This window comes from Salvelinus alpinus, chromosome 6, assembly GCF_045679555.1.
Source record: "Salvelinus alpinus chromosome 6, SLU_Salpinus.1, whole genome shotgun sequence".
In the NCBI taxonomy this organism is placed as follows: Eukaryota; Metazoa; Chordata; class Actinopteri; order Salmoniformes; family Salmonidae; genus Salvelinus; species Salvelinus alpinus.
The window spans coordinates 20,165,770-20,188,558 of record NC_092091.1 but is presented as its reverse complement, the minus strand read 5'-3'; the positions used below and the strand labels follow the sequence as shown (position 1 = coordinate 20,188,558).

Below are 22,789 nucleotides of genomic sequence, written 5' to 3'. Positions count from 1 at the left end.
TTTTGAGTTGTGCACCCCACACCTTCAGAACACTCAATTATCAGGGAATGACTACAAGATGTGGAAAGCGTTCCACAGGGATGCTGGTCCATGTGGATAAACACTTCCACAGTTGTCAAGTTGGCTGATGTCCGTTAGATGGTGGACCATTCTTGATACACACGTAACTTATGGAAAAGCCCAGCAGCGCTGCAATTCTTGATACAAACCAGTGCACCTGGAACTACCACACTCCATTCGAAGGCAGTTATATATTTTGTCTTACTCATACAATGTCTCAAGACTTAAAAATTATTCTTTAACCAGTCTCCTCCCCATTCATCTACACCAACTTTTATTTAACCAGGCAAGTCAGTTAACAAATTCTTATTTACAATGATGGCCTACCTGGCAAATTGTGCACAGCCCTATGAGACTCCCAATCACGGCCGGTTGTGATACAGCCTGGAATGGAACCAGGGTCTGTAGTGACGCCTCTTGCACTGAGATGCAGTGCCTTAGACCGCTGCGCCACTCGGGAGCCCAAATTTAAGTGGATTATTAAGCGACATCAGTAAGGGATCATAGTTTTCACCTGGTTAGAGTCATGGAAAGAGTGGGTGTTCTTCATGTTTTGTATACTCAGTGTATGAAATGTACATATATTAATCCATCTGTGTTACCGGTGATCCTAACAGCAGTCCGCACACAAATTTCCGTTCTCACCACCCTCGCCAAAGAATGTCGAACCACCGTTTATATTTTAAATTTTTATTTAATTTATGTTTACAATTCTTCCTAATTGTTTCTCTTGATAAGGTCTTTGCTTTCCCTATGGAAAATGTTTGTGCCCATGGTGATCTGTACAGTTCTGGTCTCAGTGTTGGGGTGGGGGGGAATGAGAGGGTAGCCTTTTACAATTTGTCCAGGTAGTTATCCAATGCAGGAATTCCCTCCTTGAGCCCCTTGCGTTTACGTGTGTCAGCCACAATCTGGGAGATCTTGGTGGATGTGTCCTGGGGATCTCCCTGGAGGATCTGCCAGTGGTCAAACACACACTGGGGGAAGGCCTGGCCACCGGTGTTGGAACGCAGGTCTGCTGTGAAACCTGGAGAAGGAACACAGGTATTAGCATATATCAATTTTATTTTATACATTAGGCATTTCCTACAACTCAGGGAATTGTCTAGCCCTGATTAGTGCATATCAGATAAGGGAAAGTGAACTGCACTTGGTGGGTCACTCACCGAACGACTCGTTGACAGGCAGGTAAGCCTTGACGATGAACATGGGGGTCCCCATGACCTGGGACTCCTCGAACACGTGACCGCGCTTCCTGTTCAGCACACCGTAGATGCCTCCCACCACCTGCTCAGGACACTGCAGGGAGAGGGGGAAACAAGGTTAACGCCATTGAATTCGATGGTTAACGCCAACCTGTACAAGAAAGCTATGCTGTTCAAGGATGTAGCATTTTTCTAGTCAACTTCCATTATCCTGGAGATGAGCTCACTTCTAGTCAGGTATTGTGTTTTATGGATTTAGCCATCACTTGTTCAGTGTGGTGCATGATTTCATAGTCCTTGTTGAAACCAAACACTTAATGACACATTTTAAATGTCAATTGTAGGCATACCTGAATCTCCACCAGGTAGACAGGCTCCATGAGTCTCGGCTGGGCTGTAAGCTGGCATGCGTACAGCACTCTCCGGGCTGTGGGAATGATCTGACCACCACCCCGGTGGATAGCATCTGTGTGGAGGGTCACATCGTGGACGTCAAAGCGGACAGCACGCATATTCTCCTCGCACAGGGCACCCTGGAAACAAAATAGTAATGTTTAAGGTATTAAATCAAGCACTTCAGTTTGCGTGACAAATCTACATTCTCAGAACACTACCCATGGCGTATTCCCCAACACAGAATTGTGCCTCTGAAAGATGGTATGCTTGTTTTAAAGTGACCAACTAAGTAGGAAAAATTACATCCATAAGTCTTGCTTACCTCCTTGACAGCCCACTGGAAGCCAGCCACCACGCTGTCCTTGATCTCGTTCAGGTACTGGACTCCCTTGGTCACGTCCATCAGCAGGTTGGGGCCGGTACCGTCGGGGCCGAAGCACCAGATCTTACGGGCCTCAGACACATCCCACTCGTACTTGTCGGCCAGGAAACGGGCGCGGACCTTCAATTCCTGTCTGGCGCTGACGTCACCCTTCTCGATGTCCTCAGCCAGGCCGTCAGGGAAGGGACGGGCTTTCATGTACAGACGGTTGTGTTTGTTGGGGGACTTGGACAGGCACATCTGGTCAGACTCCTCAGACACAGTCTCCCTGTAGGAAACCACCGGGTCGGATTTCTATGTGGGAGTGGAGGGGGTGTTTAATTATTAAATACATCAGTAGGATAACACTGCCTGTAACGTAACACCATTGTAAACTCAGCAAAAAAAGAAACGTCCTCTCACTTGCAACAGCGTTTATTTTCAGCAAACGTGTAAATATTTGTATGACCATAACAAGATTAAACTGACACAAATTGAACAAGTTCCACAGACATGTGACTAACATAAATGGAATAATCAAGTCAAAATCAAAACAGTCAGTATCTGGTGTGGCCACCAGCTGCATTAAGTACGGCAGTGTATCTCCTCCTCATGGACTGCACCAGATTTGCTGTGAGATGTTACCCCACTCTTCCACCAAGGCACCTGCAAGTTCCCGGACATTTCTGGGGGGGGGGATGGCCCTAGCCCTCATCCTCCGATCTAACAGGTCCCAGACGTGCTCAATGGGATTGAGATTCGGGCTCGTTGCTGGCCATGGCAGAACACTGACATATCTGCATTGCAGAAAATCACACACAGAACAAGCAGTATGGCTGGTGGCATTGTCATGCTGGAGGGTCATGTCAGGATGAGCCTGCAGGAAGGGTACCACATGAGGGAGGAGGATGTCTTCCCTGTAACGCACATCCTTGAGATTGCCTGCAATGACAACAAGCTCAGTCCAATGATGAATCCGATCATCACTCCTGGCGAGACAAAACCGCGACTCGTCAGTGAAGAGCACCTTTTGCCAGTCCTGTCTGGTCCAGCGACGGTGGGTTTGTGCCTATAGGCGACGTTGTTGCCGGTGATGTCTGGTTAGGACCTGCCTTACAAGCCCTGTCCAGCCTCTCTCAGCCTATTGCGGACAGTCTGGGCACTGATGGAGGGATTGTGAGTTCCTGGTGTAACTCAGTTGTTGCTGACATCCTGTACCTGTCCAGCAGGTGCGATGTCCAGATGTACAGATCCTGTGCAGGTGTTCTGTTACACGTTGTCTGCCACTGCGAGGACTATCAGCTGTCCATCCTGTCTCCCTGTAGCTCTGTCTTAGTTGTCTCACAGTATGGACATTGCAATTTATTGCCCTGGCCACATCTGCAGTCCTCATGCCTCCTTGCAGCAAGCCTAAGGCACGTTCATGCAGATGAGCAGGGACCCTGGGCATCTTTCTTTGTGTTTCTCACAGTCAGTAGAAAGGCCTCTTTAGTGTCCTAAGATTTCATAACCGATCTTAATTACCTACTGTCTAAGCTGATAGTGTCTTAATGACCGTTCCACAGTTTCATGTTAATTAATTGTTTATGGTTCGTTGAACAAGCATGGGAAAGTGTTTAAACCATTTACAATGAAGATCTGTGAAGTTATTTGGATATTTACAAATTATCTTTGAAAGACAGGGTCCTGAAAAGGGACATTTCTTTTTTTTGCTGAGTTTAGAAGGGATCATGTGAAAGCCCTACATGTAACAAGGCACGGAGGACTAGTGTACCTTCAGTGGAATGCAGGCATGATCCTCCTCCAGATCCTTGAGGCAGATCTCCAGATGCAGCTCACCGGCTCCAGCGATAATGTGCTCTCCAGACTCCTCGATGATACACTGCACCATGGGGTCAGACTTGGCTAGACGCTTCAGGCCTTCCACCAGCTTAGGCAGGTCAGCAGGGTTCTTGGCCTCCACAGCCACTCTCACCACAGGGCTGACGCTGAACTTCATCACCCTCATGTTGTGGGCCTGCTCGAAGGTAGTGATGGTCCCGGTCTTCACCAGGTACTGGTCTACTCCAACCAGACCAACAATGTTCCCGCATGGCACATCCTCGATCGGCTCAATGTAACGTCCCATCATCAGAATGGTCCTAATGAGGAACAGGGGAGAGTCAGTCAACTGTTCAATACTAGAGCTTATACAGCATTTAGAATGTGCTACTCCCATGCATGCGCTTTGTTCTTACTGCATGGTCACAGATTTACATGTTTTTCATGGATTGCAAGACACAAATTACAAAGTACACATAAGTAAACATTTGAAGTGTAGCTTTCCAGAGTACTAACCTCTGAATTGGTTTGAGGTAGAGGTCCTCTTTCTTTCCAGGGGTGAAGTTTGGTCCCATAATGCGCACCTTTTGGCCGGAAGACACGCAGCCAGAGAAGACTCGGCCAAAGGCGTAGAAGCGACCCTTGTCGGTAGTGGGCACCATCTTGGAGATGTACATCATCAAGGGAGCCTTGGGGTCGCAGTTCTTGATACCTTAGAGGAGACAGTTGGGTTAACAGACCAGTATATGGTACTATCCATGTTTCCAGATGAAGGAAAGGAGAGGTTGTAAACTTACCCATGGCAGCTTCATCGTCACCAGGTCCTTCATAGAGCAGCTCACACCGGTACTTCTGGGCCGTGACGGGGGAGGGCAGGTGGATGGTGATCATCTGGAGCAGGGCCTCTCCGGCTGGCAGCCAGCGACGCATCACAGCCTTCAGCAGGGGCTTGCCCTCCTTCTCCTTGTCCTCATTGTCCAGCTTGATGTCCAGCTTCTCTATCAACTTGGCCGTCTCCTCCTTCTTGAAGTTCATGATGGCGTCAAACACCTATAGCAGAAACAGCAGTTAAACGTAAAATGGGTGGACCATACAATAAAATACAGATGGCTCATATGGAGAGAGGTAATTATAGAATTGCCTTTGCCATGTGTCAGACTGCAGTTTAACATCACTGGACAATCAGGTCAAAGTGAAGAATGTATTAAGTCATCATTCATAGGCATAAAGCGCTAAAAGGCACACTACGAAATGCACTTTCCCGGTCAGACCTTATCGGTACATGGCTGGTATGTATTCCCTTTCACCGGGACTAATGCTAAACATTGTTAAAGTCATGTCTCCACTCACCTTGAAGATGGGGTCTAGGACAAGCTGAGAGAAGGTACGGGGGAGCTTCTTTCCATCAGGTCCGTTGGCAGACTTGCTGAACTTGCCAGTGGCTGGGTCGAAAAACCTGAAGGGGAAAAAATATCACCATTTTACCTCACTAGGGTAGGGGGCAGCATTCAGAATTTGATTTAAAGTGTGCCCAAAGTAATCTGCCTGCTACTCAGGTACAGAAGCTAGGATATGCATATAATTGGTAGATCTGGTTAGAAAACACTAAAGTTTCCAAAACTGTTAAAATAACGTCTGTGAGTATAACAGAACTGATATGGCAGGCGAAAACCTGAGGAAAATCCATCCAGGAAGTGCTGTTATTTTGAAATGTCTTTTTACCATTGAAAGCCTATCCACCATACAAAGACTTATGACGCAGTTCCCGATCTATATGCCTTCCACAACATAAGGCCAGTCTTTAGGCATTGTTTCAGGCTTTTACTCAAAAATGGGGGAGAAACAGCACTTTCAATGAGTGGACGGTGGAAATTTCTAGACATGAGTCCAGTGAATGACCGGGGGCACCCCTTTCTTGTTTCTCCTTTTCTATTGACGAAGCTCTTGTCCGGTTGAAATATGATCAATTATTTATGACAAAAACACGAGGATCGATTATAAACATCGTTTGACATGTTTCTACGAACTTTTATGGTACTTTATTGATTTTTCGTCTGTCGTGACTGCGCTTTGTTCCAATGTATTACTGAACAAAACAAGGTTTTTGAATATAAAGAGGTACTTTATCGAACAAAACAAAAATGTATTGTGTAACATGGAGTCTTCGGAGTGCAACCATATGAAGATCATCAAAGGTAAGTGATTAATTTTAACGCTATTTCTTACCTTTGTTACACCTCTTCTTGGCTGCTAATGGTTTGTAATGATTTGTCTGCTGGGCGCTGTTCTCAGATAATCGCATGGTTTGCTTTCGCCGTAAAGCCTTTTTGAAATCTGACACCATGGTTGGATTAACAAGAAGTTAATCTTTAAACCGATGTATAACAGTTGTATGTTTCATGAATTTTTATAATGAGTATTTCTGTTTTTGAATTTGGCGCTCCGCAATTTCACTGGATGTTGGCCAGGTGGGACGGTAGCGTCCCACACCCCCTAAAGAGGTTAACTACATTGCAAACGGACAAGGCTTGACATGTACCAGGCAATCTGGCAGGAGCTAGTTCAGGACAATGTGGCAGATGATTACAAGGTTGACAGTGACTGGTCCCTCACCTTTCACCCCACAGCTTCTTCATCATGTCCTCCACCTTCTTGCAGCGCTCTGCAGGTCCTAGTTGTGCATCACCCTTGGCAGCAAACTTCATCACGTACATTTCAGCAAACTGCTTCAGTGTAAAGGCCCATCCGTGGAGTCCCGACCCAAAGCCAACAGTTCCAATGACTGGGTCAATCTGTAAGAGAATAGTTGTTACTACTAGGGCAGGGTTGATACCAAGCCATGAAACTAGAACTCTATTTCCAGAGAAAGACTTCCAATATTCATGTAAACTGCAGTTTTGTCATTAGGTGCAAAACAGAACTGGAACAACGCCACATTTTCACAGGTGAATTGTCAACAATTTCTGACAAGGCAGTGTACAGCCAACATAAGTTGCGTACCATGATAGAGCCCATGGGACCACCCTCATCCTCTCCGTAAGTGGCAATGATCACGTTGACATTCTCCACAATGCGCTGGAAGGTCTGGAACAGATCTTCTGGCTCCAGCTGCAGCTCCAGCAGGGCCCGGTCCATCTTGTTCATCATCAGCACGGGCTTGATACGCTCAGCAATGGCCTGCCTGAGCACGGTCTCTGTCTGCACACACACACCTGGGCAGGGACGGACAAGAGCAGATAGTGAGCTAGGAAAATGTTGAGAACAAATGGATTGGTTTGTTGACTGACTCCTACTCCTTTTTATAATATACCTCGTAATCATGGAACCTAGCATCAATATGACATCCTGTATGACATGTCTGAAAATAAAGAAATACTTGTTCACAAAAAGTATAGAACATGCCATCATTTTTTACAGAAATGAAAGCATGATTGTGTCCGACATAACTAGTGCGCAAGTCGTCCTTACCTGACACGCAGTCCACAACAACCAGGGCTCCATCAGTGACACGGAGCGCGGCTGTGACCTCAGAGGAGAAGTCAACGTGGCCTGGAGAGTCAATCAGGTTGATGAGAAACCCAACGCCATCTTTGCATTGCTTGATGAAGGCCATGTCGTTCTCAGAGAGTTCGTAGTACATGGAGATGGCACTGCATTGGAAGAAAGTGTTAGTCCACTCAAAGGCCAGCCAAAACCTCTCCCACTTCTGCCCAGTCAGAAGAAATGTTAATGCGCCATCGGCCAGAAGACACTCACGTTGACTTGATGGTAATGCAGCGCTCCTGCTCGTCCTTTCGTGTGTCGGTGAAACGGGTCTCTCCGGCACGGGATCCTGCGATGATACCAGCCTTCGACACCAGTGAGTCTGTCAGGGTGGACTTACCATGGTCGACGTGCGCAATCACAGACATGTTACGGATGTTGGACTTCTTGTCCATGATGGCACGGATTTGGTCTACGGTAAAGTTCACCTACAGGGGGGGGGAGATTATTAATGTAGAGCTGGGACGATAAACTGAAAATTAGACGCCAACCATACCAATCACTTACCACAGGCATTTTGCTAACGTCGCTCATTATGACAAGTAGCCTACACTAGGGAAATGTGAAGTTTGAAATGAAATAAGTTTGCTAATACAATTGATGGCTACAACCTAGGGCTGGGCTATATAAAATTAATTCAAATGTACGTTTTACACGATGTTCCAAATGCCTGTATCACAAAAGTCAAAGGTTTATTTCTCTCTCTGTTTTTATGAGTGTTTGTCTTTTGTCTCGTCCCCTTTTCTCCTTCCCCAAACAGCAACAAAGACAAAAGAGCATATTTTTCCTTTAACTTCTTGACGCTAGGGGCCAGAATAGTTTTTTCCCTCTTATATATATTTTTGTATATAAATAACGTTCCCAAGGTAAACGGACTATTTCTCAGATCCAGATCGTAGAATATGCATATAATTTACAGATTAGGATAGAAAACACACCAAAGTTTCCAAAACTGTCAAAACATTGTCTGTGAGTATAACAAAACAGATTTTGCAGGCGAAAACCTGAGGAAATAAAGGGATCCGTAGCGCAGAGAAGTTAACCTCTTATGGCTCAAAAATCAGCAGTAAGTATAAGCAGTGGAAAGAGGTTTGCCATTTCAAACGGCCTCGTACTCAATTCTTGCTCGTACAATATGCATATTATTTATTACCTTTGGATAGAAAACACCTTCTAGTTTCTAAAACAGGTTTAATTATTTCTCTAAGTGAAACATAACTCTTTTTACAGCCCATTTTCTGTAAAAAGTGACTTTTCCAAGAAGCTATGTCTCTCTTCAAGATACTCTCTATAAAAGGCCTTGGCACTTAGGACTGTACAAACACGTCACACATCTTCCCCTGGTTGTCATGCGGAAGTGAGAGAAAAAATGACTTGATTATCTCTGTCAGGGACTGAAAAGAACATCTTTGAGTGATAAGTGCGCACTTTATATTTTTTTCTGGGCGCGAAGTAGGAACTGGACTGCGCTCCTGGAAAACACTCGTTATAGGTGAATATGACCTCCAGCTTCGATTTTCTTTGATACATGTCACAATCTCATCCTAAAGTATGTTTTTTCAATATACTTTAATTATATTATTGAAATTTATTCTGGACTTTAGACGTGATGCGACGCAAGAATTTTGTCAAGACGGAGAGGTTAGCACGGCATGGCCAGTGTGCCATGCTAATTCAACAGGGACATCGTTCGTTCTAGGTCCAAATGAACACGGTTCTGAACAAAGGACCCTTTGGAGAACATTCTGATGGAAAATCAACAAAGATAAGGACCCAATTTGGGATGCTTTTTCATATATCTGTCGAACTGTGCTATCGCTAGCGTTTGACTAGAATCAATGCTGCTGTGTGTTAGCTATTGTAGTAAGCTAATATAACGATATATTGTGTTTTCGCTGTAAAACACTTCAGAAATCGGAAATATTGTCTGTATTCACAAGATCTTTCTCTTTCATTAGCTATCCACCATATATTTTTCTGAAATCTTTTCTGATGTGAAATTAGAAGTTGACGTTGGTGTCTGTTTTCTCTGGCTACTGCCGTGCGATTTCTGACTGTAGCTATGATGGTGGCTAAGATGGTAGCAGTAATGTAAAACTGATTTATAGCTAAAATATTCAACTTTTTCGAACAAAACATAGATTTATTGTGTAACATGTTATAGGACTGTCATCTGAGGGAGTTTTTTCTAGGTTATTTAGGTTAGTTCTAGGTTAGTTAGGTTGGCTTTGCATGCTAGCTGCATGCTAGCTGCATGCTACCGGTGCTGTGAAAAATATCTGTCTCTCTTTTTGTATTTGGTGGTGAGCTAACATGAATATATGTGGTGTTTTCGCTGTAAAACATTTAAAGAATCTGAAATATTGTCTGTATTCACAAGATCTTTCTCTTTCATTAGCTATCCACCATATATTTCTCTGAAATGTTTTCTGATGTGTAATAAGGTAGTTGACGTTGGTGTCTGTATTTTCTCTGGCTACTCCCGTGCGATTTCTTACTGTAGCTATGATGGTAGCAGTAATGTAAAACTGATTTATAGCTAAAATATGCATTTTTTTTGAACAAAACATAGATTTATTGTGTAACATGTTATAGGACTGTCATCTGAGGTAGTTTTTTCTAGGTTATTTAGGTTGGTTTTAGGTTAGTTAGGTTGGCTTGTGCATGCTACTTCATCCTACTTGTGCTGTGAAAAATGTCTGTCCTCTTTTTTATTTGGTGGTGAGCTAACATAAATATATGTGGTGTTTTCTCTGTAAAACATTTAAAAAATCGGACATGTTGGCTGGATTGACAAGATGTTTATCTTTCAAATGCTGTATTGGACTTGTTAATGTGTGAAAGTTAAATATTTTACAAAAATAGATTTTGAATTTCGCGCCCTGCACTTGGACAGGCTGTTGTCATATTGATCCCGATGTCGGGCTTGCAGCCTGAAGAAGTTAAGCTAGAGTTCTCTTCATTGGATGCGTCTTAATCCACTGGATCTGCCTATGTAGCACTTCCGCATCTGCGGTGAAAGAGCTAGAGCGGTGTTTGACAGACCATGAGACATCCTGAAAATCGATCTTCAAACAAAATCGCCTGTAGCGTCCAAACGGTTTGGCCTACAAAACTGACCCCCACAAGCGTATTGGGAAACATCTGAAGTTGGTACAGCCAATCTTCCAACTTCTGTCTGTCCAAACCGGTCAGACTACACACTAAACATGATCCTTCTGTGTAAAGGTGAGAAGCTCAACGAACACGGTTGTTTTGCAACAGGACACCCACAGGTCTGAAGACTCGTCTGAAGGTTCCCCGGTACCAGCTGTTTTTTTAATGGAAATATATATGGAGACTTTACTGACAAAAAGGGGTTAATATAGCTCTCAGATATAGGAGACACCCCAGAACAAACTTCCTTTAGATTTTAATATTTTTTTTTGGGGGGGGGCTGTTCTTTCATGTAGTGAATCTGTTATTCAATTAACTTGTATAGGCTAATAACAGTGAGGCCAAAAATATTTTTTTCCCAATTCGTTTGATATGTCAAATTGCAAAATTATCCTTGGTATGACCGTAAAACAATTCCATATAGCCTAGTAGAAGGACAGGCGAGTGTATTCATAACAGTTCAACTGTTATACCTTATTAGCAAGCAAATGGATCCAAGTTGGCTAGACTTTAAATATAAAGATGAGGTGTTACTCAATAGCAAGGTGGGCTTGTGCTTGAGTGTTTATGAGACCGGTGTTAATTTTCTATATTGCCTGCTACCAGACGTTGGTCATTAGTAATGGATGTGCATTGTTCTGGTTAAATTTGTACCAAAAAGGACATTTTCACAGACTTCAAAGCCAGATTAGAGATGACAAAAAAAGCAGGTTAAAATATTTTGAGTTATGGTTAGCCTTCTATTTAGCCTAGGTATAATTTTTTTGTCCTGAATTCATTACATTTTCCCAGACTTTTTGAAATGCAGTGTATTGCAACAAAGCGTATTTATACAATGGTAAAAAAACAAACAAAGATATCTACTGTGCAAGTATTCAGACCTCGACTTTTCCCACATTAAGTTATAGCCTTATTCTAAAATTGTTAACATCCCCCCAATCTACACACAAATAAATAAAAACAGAAATATCTTCTGTAAATAAGTATTCAAACCAGGTGCATCCTGTTTCCATTGATCATCCACTAGATGTTTCTACAACTTGATTAGAGTCCACCTGGGGTAAATTCAGTTGATTGGACATGATTTGGAAAGGCACACACACTATGAGGTCCCACAGTTGACAGTGCATGTCAGAGCAAAAACCAAACCATGGAGGTCAAAGGAATTGTCCGTAGAGTTCAGAGACAGAATTGTGTCCGGGAACAGATCTGGGGAAGTATACACAAAAAATTCTGCAGCATTGAAGGTCCAAGAACAGTGACCTCCATCATTCTTCCTAAAGCTAGCCACACGGCCAAACTGAGCAATCGTGGGAGAACCCAATGGTCTCCAGAGTTACTCTGGAGATCGTAGAACCTCCCAGAAGAACAACCATTTCTGCAGCACTCCACCAAACAGGCCTTTATTGTAGAGTGGCCAGACATAAGCCACTCAGTAAAAGGCACATGACAGCCCGCTTGGAGTTTGCCAAAAGGCACCAAGGACTCTCAGACCACGAGAAACAAGATTCTATGGTCTAATGAAACCAAGATTGAACTCTTTGGCCTGAATGCCAAGCGTCACATCTGGAGGAAACCTTGCACCATCCCTACAGCGAAGCATGGTGGCATGGTAGCACCATCATGCTGTGGGGATGTTCTTCAGCAGGAGGGACTGGGAGACTAGTCAGGATCGAGGGAAAGATGAACGGAGCAAAGTACAGAGATCCTTTATGAAAAGCTGCTCCAGAGTGCTCAGGACCTCAGACTGGGGCGAATGTTCACCTTCCAACAGGACAACGACCCTAAGCACACAGCAAAGACAATGCAGGAGTGGCTTCGGGACAAGTCTCTGAATGTTCTTGAGTGGCCCAGCCAGAGCCCAGACTTGAACTTGATCTAACATCTCTGGAGAGACCTGAACATAGCTGTGCAGCGACGCTCCCAATCCAACCTGACAGAGCTTGAAAGGATCTGCAGAGAAGAACGGGAGAAACTCTCCAAATACAACTGTGCCAACCCAAGAAGACTCGAGGCCGTAATCACCGTCAAAGGTGCTTCAACAAAGTACTTTGTACAGAGTTTGAATACTTATGTGATATAATTTACAAAATTGTTAAAAAAAATGTTTTTGCTTTGTCATTATGGGGCATTTTGTGTAGATTGATGTGGGGGGAAAAATTGAATCAATTTTAGAATAAAGCTAACAAAATGTGTAAAAAGTCAAGGGGTCTGAATACTTTTCAAATTTAAAAAAATTAAATTAGGCCACGTCAACCAGCCCTACTACAACCATGAAACGAGTAGTTTAAAGGATAACAAATAAAATTAAACTGGTGCACATGTTGTAAACGTATCAGTCGATAGAATTGAGGCCGTTTATTGCGATACGTATTTCTCTCCATAACGGCCACTAGTATAGAAGCAGTCTCCCCTGTTCTCCCACATCAATAAATATTTAGTATAATCAGCTCTGGCAGTCTCAGCCTTATTACTTATTTACATGGCCACACTGACGCCATCGTCCAGCTCTCCTAGCGTCGGGAATTGACAGTATTGGAAAAGCGACAATGCCCAAAAAGCCAGTGTTGAGGATAAACCAGCAAACCGTGCCAATATATCATCCAAACAATGGCTTTGAGGGCATTAGCACTTTATTACAACGGGTTACCAACATTCAAATAACGATTGCCTTGTTTCATAAATATTATTTTCATGAATTTATTCATCCCCATTTCATCCTTCCACAGATAGTCCCAACACAAATCTAGGGTTGCTACCCAAGCTGGCTTTTATTTAACTAGGCAAGGCCATAAGAACAAATTATTATTTACAATGACGGCCTACACAGGCCAAACCCAGATGACGAGGGGCCAATTGTGCGCCGCCCTATGACTCCCAATCATGGTAGGTTGTGATACAGCCTGGATTCGAACCAGGGTGTCTGTAGTGACGGCTCTAGTACTGAGATGCAGTGCCTTAGACCGCTGCGGCACTCAGGAGTTTAAGCGGCTTTCTAGTGACATTTATTTGGACACATCCATAACAATGAGCTAATGAGGCGTGATTTAACCTGGCATAGAAAATGTGCTCTCATCAGGACACTGCTGTTCAGAAAAGCTAGTCAACAACACAGCCAACAATCACTTCAAACAAGCTGGAAAGAGTGCAAACTAGCTGCCCTAATTTCATTTTATCTTTTTTCAAGTGACTTTTTTGGGGTATATTTCCATAAAAATGATGCCAGCTGATTCATGATTTCGACTGGCTGGGAAACGCTGCCTGCCTCGTCCCAACACATTCATTACTATGGGACACCTGGATATCAAATTTGAATATTGAAACAGGTTTATACAAATTTCCGTATTTGAAAACAAGATTTAGTCCAAAAGAAATATGAGAATGTCTAAATGCTTTTTATAGTGGAGATCATGTTTATAAATTGCCTGGCTGGGCTGATATGGAACAGTAAATAGGCCTTTTTAAAGTCATTGATTTAGCAGGTGGTAACTTGTGGAAAAGACACCAGCTGCAATGTGGTTTTAACCAATCAGCATTCAGGATTAGACCCACCCATTGTATAAACTCATTATGTAGGGAGGTCTAACAAAAGGTATGAGAATGGCTGATTCTGCATTGCTATAAACCGTGGAATGTAGTACCATTAGAACAGATATGACGCACTGAAAGCGGATGCATTGGGGACCGGGCACGCAGACAGTCATGAGCATACTCACCTGCTCGGTTAGCTGACAGAACTTTATTAGCCAAATTCATGCTTTAAATTGTTCAATGCTAGGCAACCAAAAACAGTAAACTGCAGTAAATGGTGCGTGTAGGTTGGCCAAGAGCACCCGGTGGAAAATTTGACTAGCCATCACAAAAGTTGGCTCTCGAGTTTGCTACTAAGTTAATTAAGCAATTAGGCCTGAGGTGGTGTGGTATATGGCCAATATACCACAGCTATGGGCTGTTCTTATGCATGACAAAACGCAGAGCGCCTGGACACAGCCCATAGCCGTGGTATATTGGCCATATCACAAACCCCGAGGTAACCAACATAATTATACCAGTAAAATAAATGTTTAGTCATACCCGTGGTATACGGTCTGATATATAGTGGTGTAAAGTACCTAAGTAAAAATGCTTTAAAGTACTACTTAAGTAGTTTTTTTGGGCATCTGTACTTTACCATTTATATTTTGTACTACTTCATGCCTAATGAAATTAATGTACTTTTTACTCCATATATTTTACCTGACACCAAAAAGTACTAGTCACAATTTGAATGCTTAGCAGTACAGGAAAAAGGTCAAATTCATACACTTAAGATAATGTCCCTGGTCATCCCTACTGCATCACATCTGGTGGACCCACTAAACAGAAATGCTGCCTTTGTAAATTATGTCTGAGTGTTGAGTGTGCCCCTGGCGGCCAAAAAAGAAAGAATTGTGCCTTCTGGTTTGCTAAATATAAGCAAATTGATGTATAGCATTTACTTTCCCTCAAGTACTACAATTTATTATTTCTTCCACCACTGTACTTAAGTACATTTAAAATCTGATACCTTTAGACGTTCAAGTAGTATTTTACTGGGTTACTTTAACTTTAGCCATTTTACAAGGTATCTTTACTTTCACACAAGTATGACAATTGAGTACCCCCAATCTCTGTTGATATACCACGGCTGTCAGCCAATCAGCATTCAGGGCTCGACGACCCAGTTTATACCTAACGTTAGAAATCTACGTAACCGGTGAACGATCAGACAAAAATAGGCCTCGGTGCAATCGGCAGAAAAATATAAACGGCAGTTTATTACACCTGGCTGCCATTTAATCCCACCAAGTAGCGGGATAGCGAGTTATATAGACTAAAACACCAGCTGTTTCTGAATAGTAAACCGAACAGATTTAAACTTGAGAGTATAGCCATGAAAGGTAGACCGTCATTGTAAATAAGAATGTGTTCTTAAACTGACTTGCCTAGTTAAATACAGGTTATAAAAAAATATATAAAACGAATTATTGCCAAGAGACAACGCTTTCAGACAGCGCAGCATACACAGCTAACGTAGCTTTTATGACATGTCGGCATCCTGCACACGCCAGTATTTGAACATAGCGTTAGTTTATTAACTTTGGCCAGGTAACAAGCAAACCTAGGACAAACAATTTGTAAACATAACAGACAGCGTTAGTTCTTAACGTTTGCGTCACTGGATATGGGACCAATACTAGACGTGCAAGACATGACAATCGACCGCTAAGGGATCAGAGCCACTGACCGGCACTTCAACACGTAGCTTCATGCTAGAACCTCGTTTTAAGGACATTACAGATACAGGTGGCCTCTGGCATGGGGCATTATCAAACAGGGGGAAACTGGCATAGTTGGGGCCATTTGGGTGTCTGCACTACTGTGCAGAAAGAAGAGGTCTGTTCACACAAATTGGGTGCCATTTTGTTCAAAGCCCAAGTAACCAAATACCATCCATCTTCTTAGTGTCAGGCATTTTACACTTTAAAGTTATGACTGAAGTAGCAGAACACATGATTACACGATATTACTATTCCGAAAATACTTATCCAACTCACCATTTTGACGGATGGTTATGGATTCACTTCGTGGAAAAAGAGTCACGAGATTTTACACTGCCCACCTCACGAGGGCATAGGCAGGGAAGAGAGTGATTACGTCAACAGGCACGGTTTTATACTGTTCACGTGCTGCGTACGGACGCAGTCTTGACACGCAGTCTACTGAGACAGAGAGGTGCGTTGATTTGGCATTTTGTGACAGAAGAAACAAACACTTTCTCTGAGGACCATGTGTAGCATTCTACACTGGTGGGCAATGGCCTACAAGCATTGACGAATAATTATACTTCTACGAAATTAGGCTGAATTAACGTTAAACAGTAATCGCTAGAGGATTCCTTACGCGCCACACCCAGGTACAACAATAGACGTTTCACTGCACACGTCTTCCCTCGCCCTACCTGACTAGCCCAACCTGCCGTTTATGACGTGAAACGAATAACAGTGCCACCTGACGGGTGGTTGGGCTACGACCTGACCTGACCCTGTAGTCAGAACTTCAGAAATTGTTGAACTACAGTTACTTTAGCAATATATAATTTAGCAGTTCGACAGTATCTTATAAGTGTAGTGGAATCTCAAGTATGTTTATTCATGTAAATTATACTCAAAGAAAATGCACTTCTATTTTAGGCTACATGGGTCAGTTCACCCAAAGTAAATGTAGGACTGTGCTTTTCCATTCCTCAAAAATCCTTTAAAATAAAACGTATGCCTGATTTATTTCAACCCATTTGTTTAGTCCTCAATCACAAACAAAAATATTTAGATTGGATTTTAAATCAAATGGTGCATATCTTTCCCATTCATTTTGCATTGAGGCCAGCATGTTAGGGTAGCTCTAATGCAGATTAAAGGGAAGCGATAGATTAGAGTACACAATTTGAATTTGATGAAATATCCCATGTAAAGTGAAAGCTATGGAAAAAGCAATTGAAAAATGTCTTAGCTTTAATTCAAACAATGTCTTGTACTCTTGTTATTATTGCACTCTCACAGTGAACGTCTGCCAGTTGTCACGTTACTTGGTCAAGTCATCCAGCAGGTGGTGCCTCTGTGCTGAGTTCCGACCTCATTCTGCATCACTAGCGAGTTCCAACTACATTCTAAATCTCAACCTGAAGTGCCATAAAACAGTGTGTGAAAGCTATGGAAAAATGGCTTTGCTTTATTTCAAACAATGTCTTGTTATTATTGCACTCCCACAGTGAAGGTCTGCCAGTTGCCACGTCACTTGTTCAAGTCATCCAGCAGGTGGTGCCTCTGTGCTGAGTTCAGACCTCCTGCATCACTAGTGAGTTCCAACTACATTCTAACTCTCAACCTGAAGTGCCATAAAACACTGGTGTTACCTAAGGTATTATCTAAAGATAGTACAGTAAAACATAGACTTATACAACAGAATGTCCTGTTCCATACCCAAAAGGCCATTATAGGGCAAAAGGTCACCGTGCCATTGTTAGAGCTGTTTTAAGGAGCATGACATACAAAGACCAGTCAAAAGTTTGGACACACCTACTCATTCAAGGTTTTTCTTTATTTTTAAATATTTTCTATATTGTAGAATAATAGTGAAGACACTCATATCTCCCTCACTAGCTTTAAGCACCAGCTGTCAGAGCAGCTTACAGATCACTGCACCAGTACATAGCCCATCTGTAAACAGCCCATCTATCTACCTACCTCCTCCCCATACTGTATTTATTTATTTATTTATCTTGCTCCTTTGCACCCCAGTATCTCTACTTGCACATTCATCTTCTGCACATCTACCGTTCCAGTGTTTAATTGCTATATTGTAATTACTTCGCCACAATGGCCTATTTATTGCCTTAACTCCCTTATCTTACCTCATTTGCACTCACTGTATATAGACTTTTTGTTTTATTTGTTTTTTGTTTTTATGTTTTGTTTATTCCATGTGTAACTCTGTGTTGTTTATTCCTCTCCACCCTCTCCGAGTTGGGCATCTCCGGCGCGGCCCACGCTTGGATTGCGTCCTACCTGACAGGTCGCTCCTACCAGGTGGCGTGGCGAGAATCTGTCTCCTCACCACGCGCTCTCACCACTGGTGTCCCCCAGGGCTCTGTTCTAGGCCCTCTCCTATTCTCGCTATACACCAAGTCACTTGGCTCTGTCATAACCTCACATGGTCTCTCCTATCACTGCTATGCAGACGACACACAATTAATCTTCTCCTTTCCCCCTTCTGATGACCAGGTGGCGAATCGCATCTCTGCATGTCTGGCAGACATATCAGTGTGGATGACGGATCACCACCTCAAGCTGAACCTCGGCAAGACGGAGCTGCTCTTCCTCCCGGGGAAGGACTGCCCGTTCCATGATCTCGCCATCACGGTTGACAACTCCATTGTGTCCTCCTCCCAGAGCGCTAAGAACCTTGGCGTGATCCTGGACAACACCCTGTCGTTCTCAACTAACATCAAGGCGGTGGCCCGTTCCTGTAGGTTCATGCTCTACAACATCCGCAGAGTACGACCCTGCCTCACACAGGAAGCGGCGCAGGTCCTAATCCAGGCACTTGTCATCTCCCGTCTGGATTACTGCAACTCGCTGTTGGCTGGGCTCCCTGCCTGTGCCATCAAACCCCTACAACTCATCCAGAACGCCGCAGCCCGTCTGGTGTTCAACCTTCCCAAGTTCTCTCACGTCACCCCGCTCCTCCGCTCTCTCCACTGGCTTCCAGTTGAAGCTCGCATCCGCTACAAGACCATGGTGCTTGCCTACGGAGCTGTGAGGGGAACGGCACCTCAGTACCTTCAGGCTCTGATCAGGCCCTACACCCAAACAAGGGCTCTGCGTTCATCCACCTCTGGCCTGCTCGCCTCCCTACCACTGAGGAAGTACAGTTCCCGCTCAGCCCAGTCAAAACTGTTCGCTGCTCTGGCACCCCAATGGTGGAACAAACTCCCTCACGACGCCAGGACAGCGGAGTCAATCACCACCTTCCGGAGACACCTGAAACCCCACCTCTTCAAGGAATACCTAGGATAAAGCAATCCTTCTGCCCCCCCCCCCCTTAAAAGATTTAGATGCACTATTGTAAAGTGGCTGTTCCACTGGATGTCATTAGGTGAATGCACCAATTTGTAAGTCGCTCTGGATAAGAGCGTCTGCTAAATGACTTAAATGTAAATGTAAATGTATGTGTCGAATTGCTATGCTTTATCTTGGCCAGGTCGCAGTTGCAAATGAGAACTTGTTCTCAACTAGCCTACCTGGTTAAATAAAGGTGAAATAAAAATAAAAATAAAAAACACTATGAAATAACACACATGGAATCATGTACTAAGCAAAAAAGTGTTAAACAAATCAAAATATATTTTATATTTGAGATTCTTCAAAGTAGCCACCCTTTGCCTTGATGACAGCTTTGTACACTCTTGGCATTCTCTCAACCAGCTTCATGAGGTAGTCACCTGGAATGCATTTCAATTAATAGGTGTGCCATGTTAAAAGTTAATTCGTAAAATTTCTTTCCTTCTTAATGCGTTTGAGCCAATCGGTTGTGTTGTGACAAGGCAGGGTTGGTATACAGAAGATAGCCCTATTTGGTAAAATACCAAGTCCATATTATGGCAAGAACAGCTCAAAAAAGCAAAGAGAAATGAGAGTCCAAAAACCATCAAGGGCTATTATGAAACTGGCTTTCATGAGGACCGCCACAGAAAAGGAAGACCCAGAGTTACCTCTGCTGCAGAGGATAAGTTCATTAGAGTTACCAGCCTCAGAAATCAGGAATTAACTGCACCTCAGATTGCAACCCAAATAAATGCTACACAGAGTTCAAGTAACAGACATAAACTGTTCAGAGGAGACTGCATGAATCCGGCCTTCGTGGTCGAATTGCTGCAAAGAAACCACTACTAAAGGACACCAATAAGATGAAGAGACTGGCTTGGGCCAAGAAACACGAGCAATGGACATGAGACCGGTGGAAATCTGTCCTATGGTCTGATGAGCCGTGTCTTTGTGAGACGCAGAGTTGGTGAACGGATGATCTCCGCATGTGTGGTTCCCACTGTGAAGCATGGAGGGTGAGGTGTGATGGTGTGGGGGTGCTTTGCTGGTGACGCTGTCAGTGATTTATGTAGAATTCAAGGCACACTTAACCAGCATGGCTACCAAATCCTTCTGCAGAGATTCGCCATCCCATCTGGTTTGCGCTTAGTGGGACTATCATTTGTTTTTCAACAGGACAATGACCCAAAACAAACCTCCAGGCTGTGTAAGGGCTATTTGACCAAGAAGGAGAGTGATGAAGTGCTGCATCAAATGACTTGGCCTCCACAGTCACCCGACCTCAACCCAATTGAGATGGTTTGGCATGAGTTGCACGGCAGAGTGAAGGAAAAGCAGCCAACAAGTGCTCAGCATATGTGGGAACTCCTTCAAGACTGTTGAAAAAGCATTCCAGGTGACTACCTCACGAAGCTGGTTGAGAGAATGCCAAGAGTGTGCAAAGCTGTCATCAAGGCAAAGGGTGGCTACTTTGAAGAATCTCAAATATAAAATATATTTAAAATTGTTTAACACTTTTTTGATTATTACATGATTCCATATCTGTTTTTTTATGGTTTCACTCTTATTCTACAATGTAGAAAATATATATATATTTTTAAACAGCCTAAATCCAGACAAACTTTTGAATACTTTTAGATTTACTTTCACTGAGATGGAGACATCTGGTCAATATGATGAGGCGTGCATCAAGCTGATATTCAAAACATTGTATGTGATTGAAATCCCACATTGTGTATTGAATGGTCACAAGGCGCAGGCCTCCTAACTATCCCTAGAATTTCTAAGCAAACAGCTGGAGGCAGGGCTTTTTCCTATAGAGCTCCATTTTTATGGAATTGTCTGCCTACCCATGTGAGAGACGCAGACTCGGTCTCAACTTTTAAGTCTTTATTGAAGACTCATCTCTTCTGTAGGTCCTATGATTGAGTGTAGTCTGGCCCAGGAGTGTGAAGGTGAACGGAAAGGCACTGGAGCAACGAACCGCCCTTGCTGTCTCTGCCTGGTCGGTTCCCCTCTCTCCACTGGGATTCTCTGCCTCTAACCCTACTACAGGGGCTGAGTCACTGGCTTACTGGTGCTCTTCCATGCCGTCCCTAGGAGGGGTGCGTCACTTGAGTGGGTTGAGTCACTTACGTGATCTTCCTGTCTGGGTTGACGCCCCCCCTTGGGTTGTGCCATGACAGAGATCTTTGTGGGCTATACTCGGCCTTGTCTCAGGATGGTAAGTTGGTGGTTGAAGATATCCCTCTGGTGGTGTGGGGGCTGTGCTTTGGCAAAGTGGGTGGGGTTATATCCTGACTGTTTGGCCCTGTCCGGGGGTATTGTCGGACGGGGCGACAGTGTCTCCCGACCCCTCCTGTCTCAGCCTCCAGTATTTATGCTGCAGTAGTTTATGTGTCGGGAGGCTCGTGTCAGTCTGTTATATCTGGAGTATTTCTTCTGTCTTATCCGGTGTCCTGTGTGAATTTAAGTATGCTCTCTCAAATTATTTATTTATTTCTCTCTCTCGGAGGACCTGAGGCCTAGGACCATGCCTCAGGACTACCTGGCCTGATGACTCCTTGCTGTCCCCAGTCCACCTGGTCGTGCTGTTGCTCCAGTTTCAACTGTTCTGCCTGCGTCTATGGAACCCTGACCTGTTCACTGGACGTGCTACCTGTCCCAGACCTGCTGTTTTCAACTCTCTAGAGACAGCAGGAGCAGTAGAGATATTCTGAATGATCGGTTATGAAAAGCCAACTGACATTTACTCCTGAGGTGCTGACCTGTTGCTCCCTCGACAACCACTGTGATTATTATTATTGGACCCTGCTGGTCATTTATGAACATTTGAACATCTTGGCCATGTTCTGTTATAATCTCCACCCGGCACAGCCTGAAGAGGACTGGCCACCCCTTATAGCCTGGTTCCTCTTTAGGTTTCTTCCTAGGGTCTGGCCTTTCTAGGAAGTTTTTCCTAGCCACCGTGCTTCTACACCTGCATTGCTTGCTGTTTGGGGTTTTAGGCTGGGTTTCTGTACAGCACTTTGAGATATCAGCTGATGTACGAAGGGCTTTATAAATACATTTTATTTGTTTTGACTTCTGCTGATTGGGCGAGAAGTTGAACGCAGACTGATTATGATTGTGCATAGACCAAGACTGTTCAAAACCATTCAGAGTGACCAAGAGAATAACCAGTAATCTGCTCTGACTCAGTCTGCAAAGTGCTCTCTTTTTTTTCAAGTATCATTCGAACCAAACAGATGCTCAACGTTAATTTTCTTGACCTCCATTTATGCTCCATTAACATTGTCATTCGGTCCTTTACATCCAGCCAATTTAACATCCACTTGCTTTTGACTCACACTCACAGTTGCTTTTGACTTAGTTACTTGTCTTAATTTTTTAAATAAAATAATTTTTGCACAGACTGTATTGTAGCAATTGGATGTATGCTTTAAACAAACAACACGTGAACGTTTGCTTGTAGCTTGTAGGAGCAATGACCGGTTACGTCAGGTTATATTCATGAGGGTAATCCCAAAGCCACATAGTCTGAGAGTAGTGATAGCTATATTGCTTTTCAGATGTTGTAACAATGTACAAGTGGAACTCGCAGGCTAAGAACAGGGTTTTAACCT

General features: G+C 43.6%; 1 protein-coding gene and 1 non-coding gene across 3 annotated transcripts; both read right to left on the bottom strand.

Moving 5' to 3' along the window:
- Nucleotides 1–734: 734 nt before the first annotated feature.
- On the bottom strand, nt 735–16,242 carry LOC139578310 (elongation factor 2b). 2 transcript variants are annotated; one of them, XM_071405720.1, is made up of 14 exons: nt 16,119–16,203; nt 7,600–7,814; nt 7,312–7,493; nt 7,154–7,201; nt 6,844–7,055; nt 6,457–6,635; nt 5,194–5,299; nt 4,641–4,893; nt 4,360–4,555; nt 3,797–4,163; nt 1,984–2,337; nt 1,616–1,798; nt 1,227–1,359; nt 735–1,087 (listed from the first exon to the last, which is right to left on the bottom strand). In XM_071405720.1, exons 5-14 carry the CDS (start codon nt 6,988–6,990, stop codon nt 894–896), a joined length of 2,112 nt encoding a protein of 703 aa, XP_071261821.1. In that variant the 5' UTR covers nt 6,991–7,055; nt 7,154–7,201; nt 7,312–7,493; nt 7,600–7,814; nt 16,119–16,203; the 3' UTR covers nt 735–893. The 2 variants fall into 2 exon arrangements, with proteins under 2 accessions (XP_071261821.1, XP_071261820.1); XM_071405719.1 differs by lacking the exon at nt 7,154–7,201 and having other exon boundaries at nt 16,119–16,242.
- On the bottom strand, nt 4,995–5,063 carry LOC139579919 (small nucleolar RNA SNORD37). The gene has a single exon (XR_011675926.1). It is a non-coding gene; the product is annotated as a small nucleolar RNA SNORD37 (small nucleolar RNA).
- Nucleotides 16,243–22,789: the final 6,547 nt, after the last annotated feature.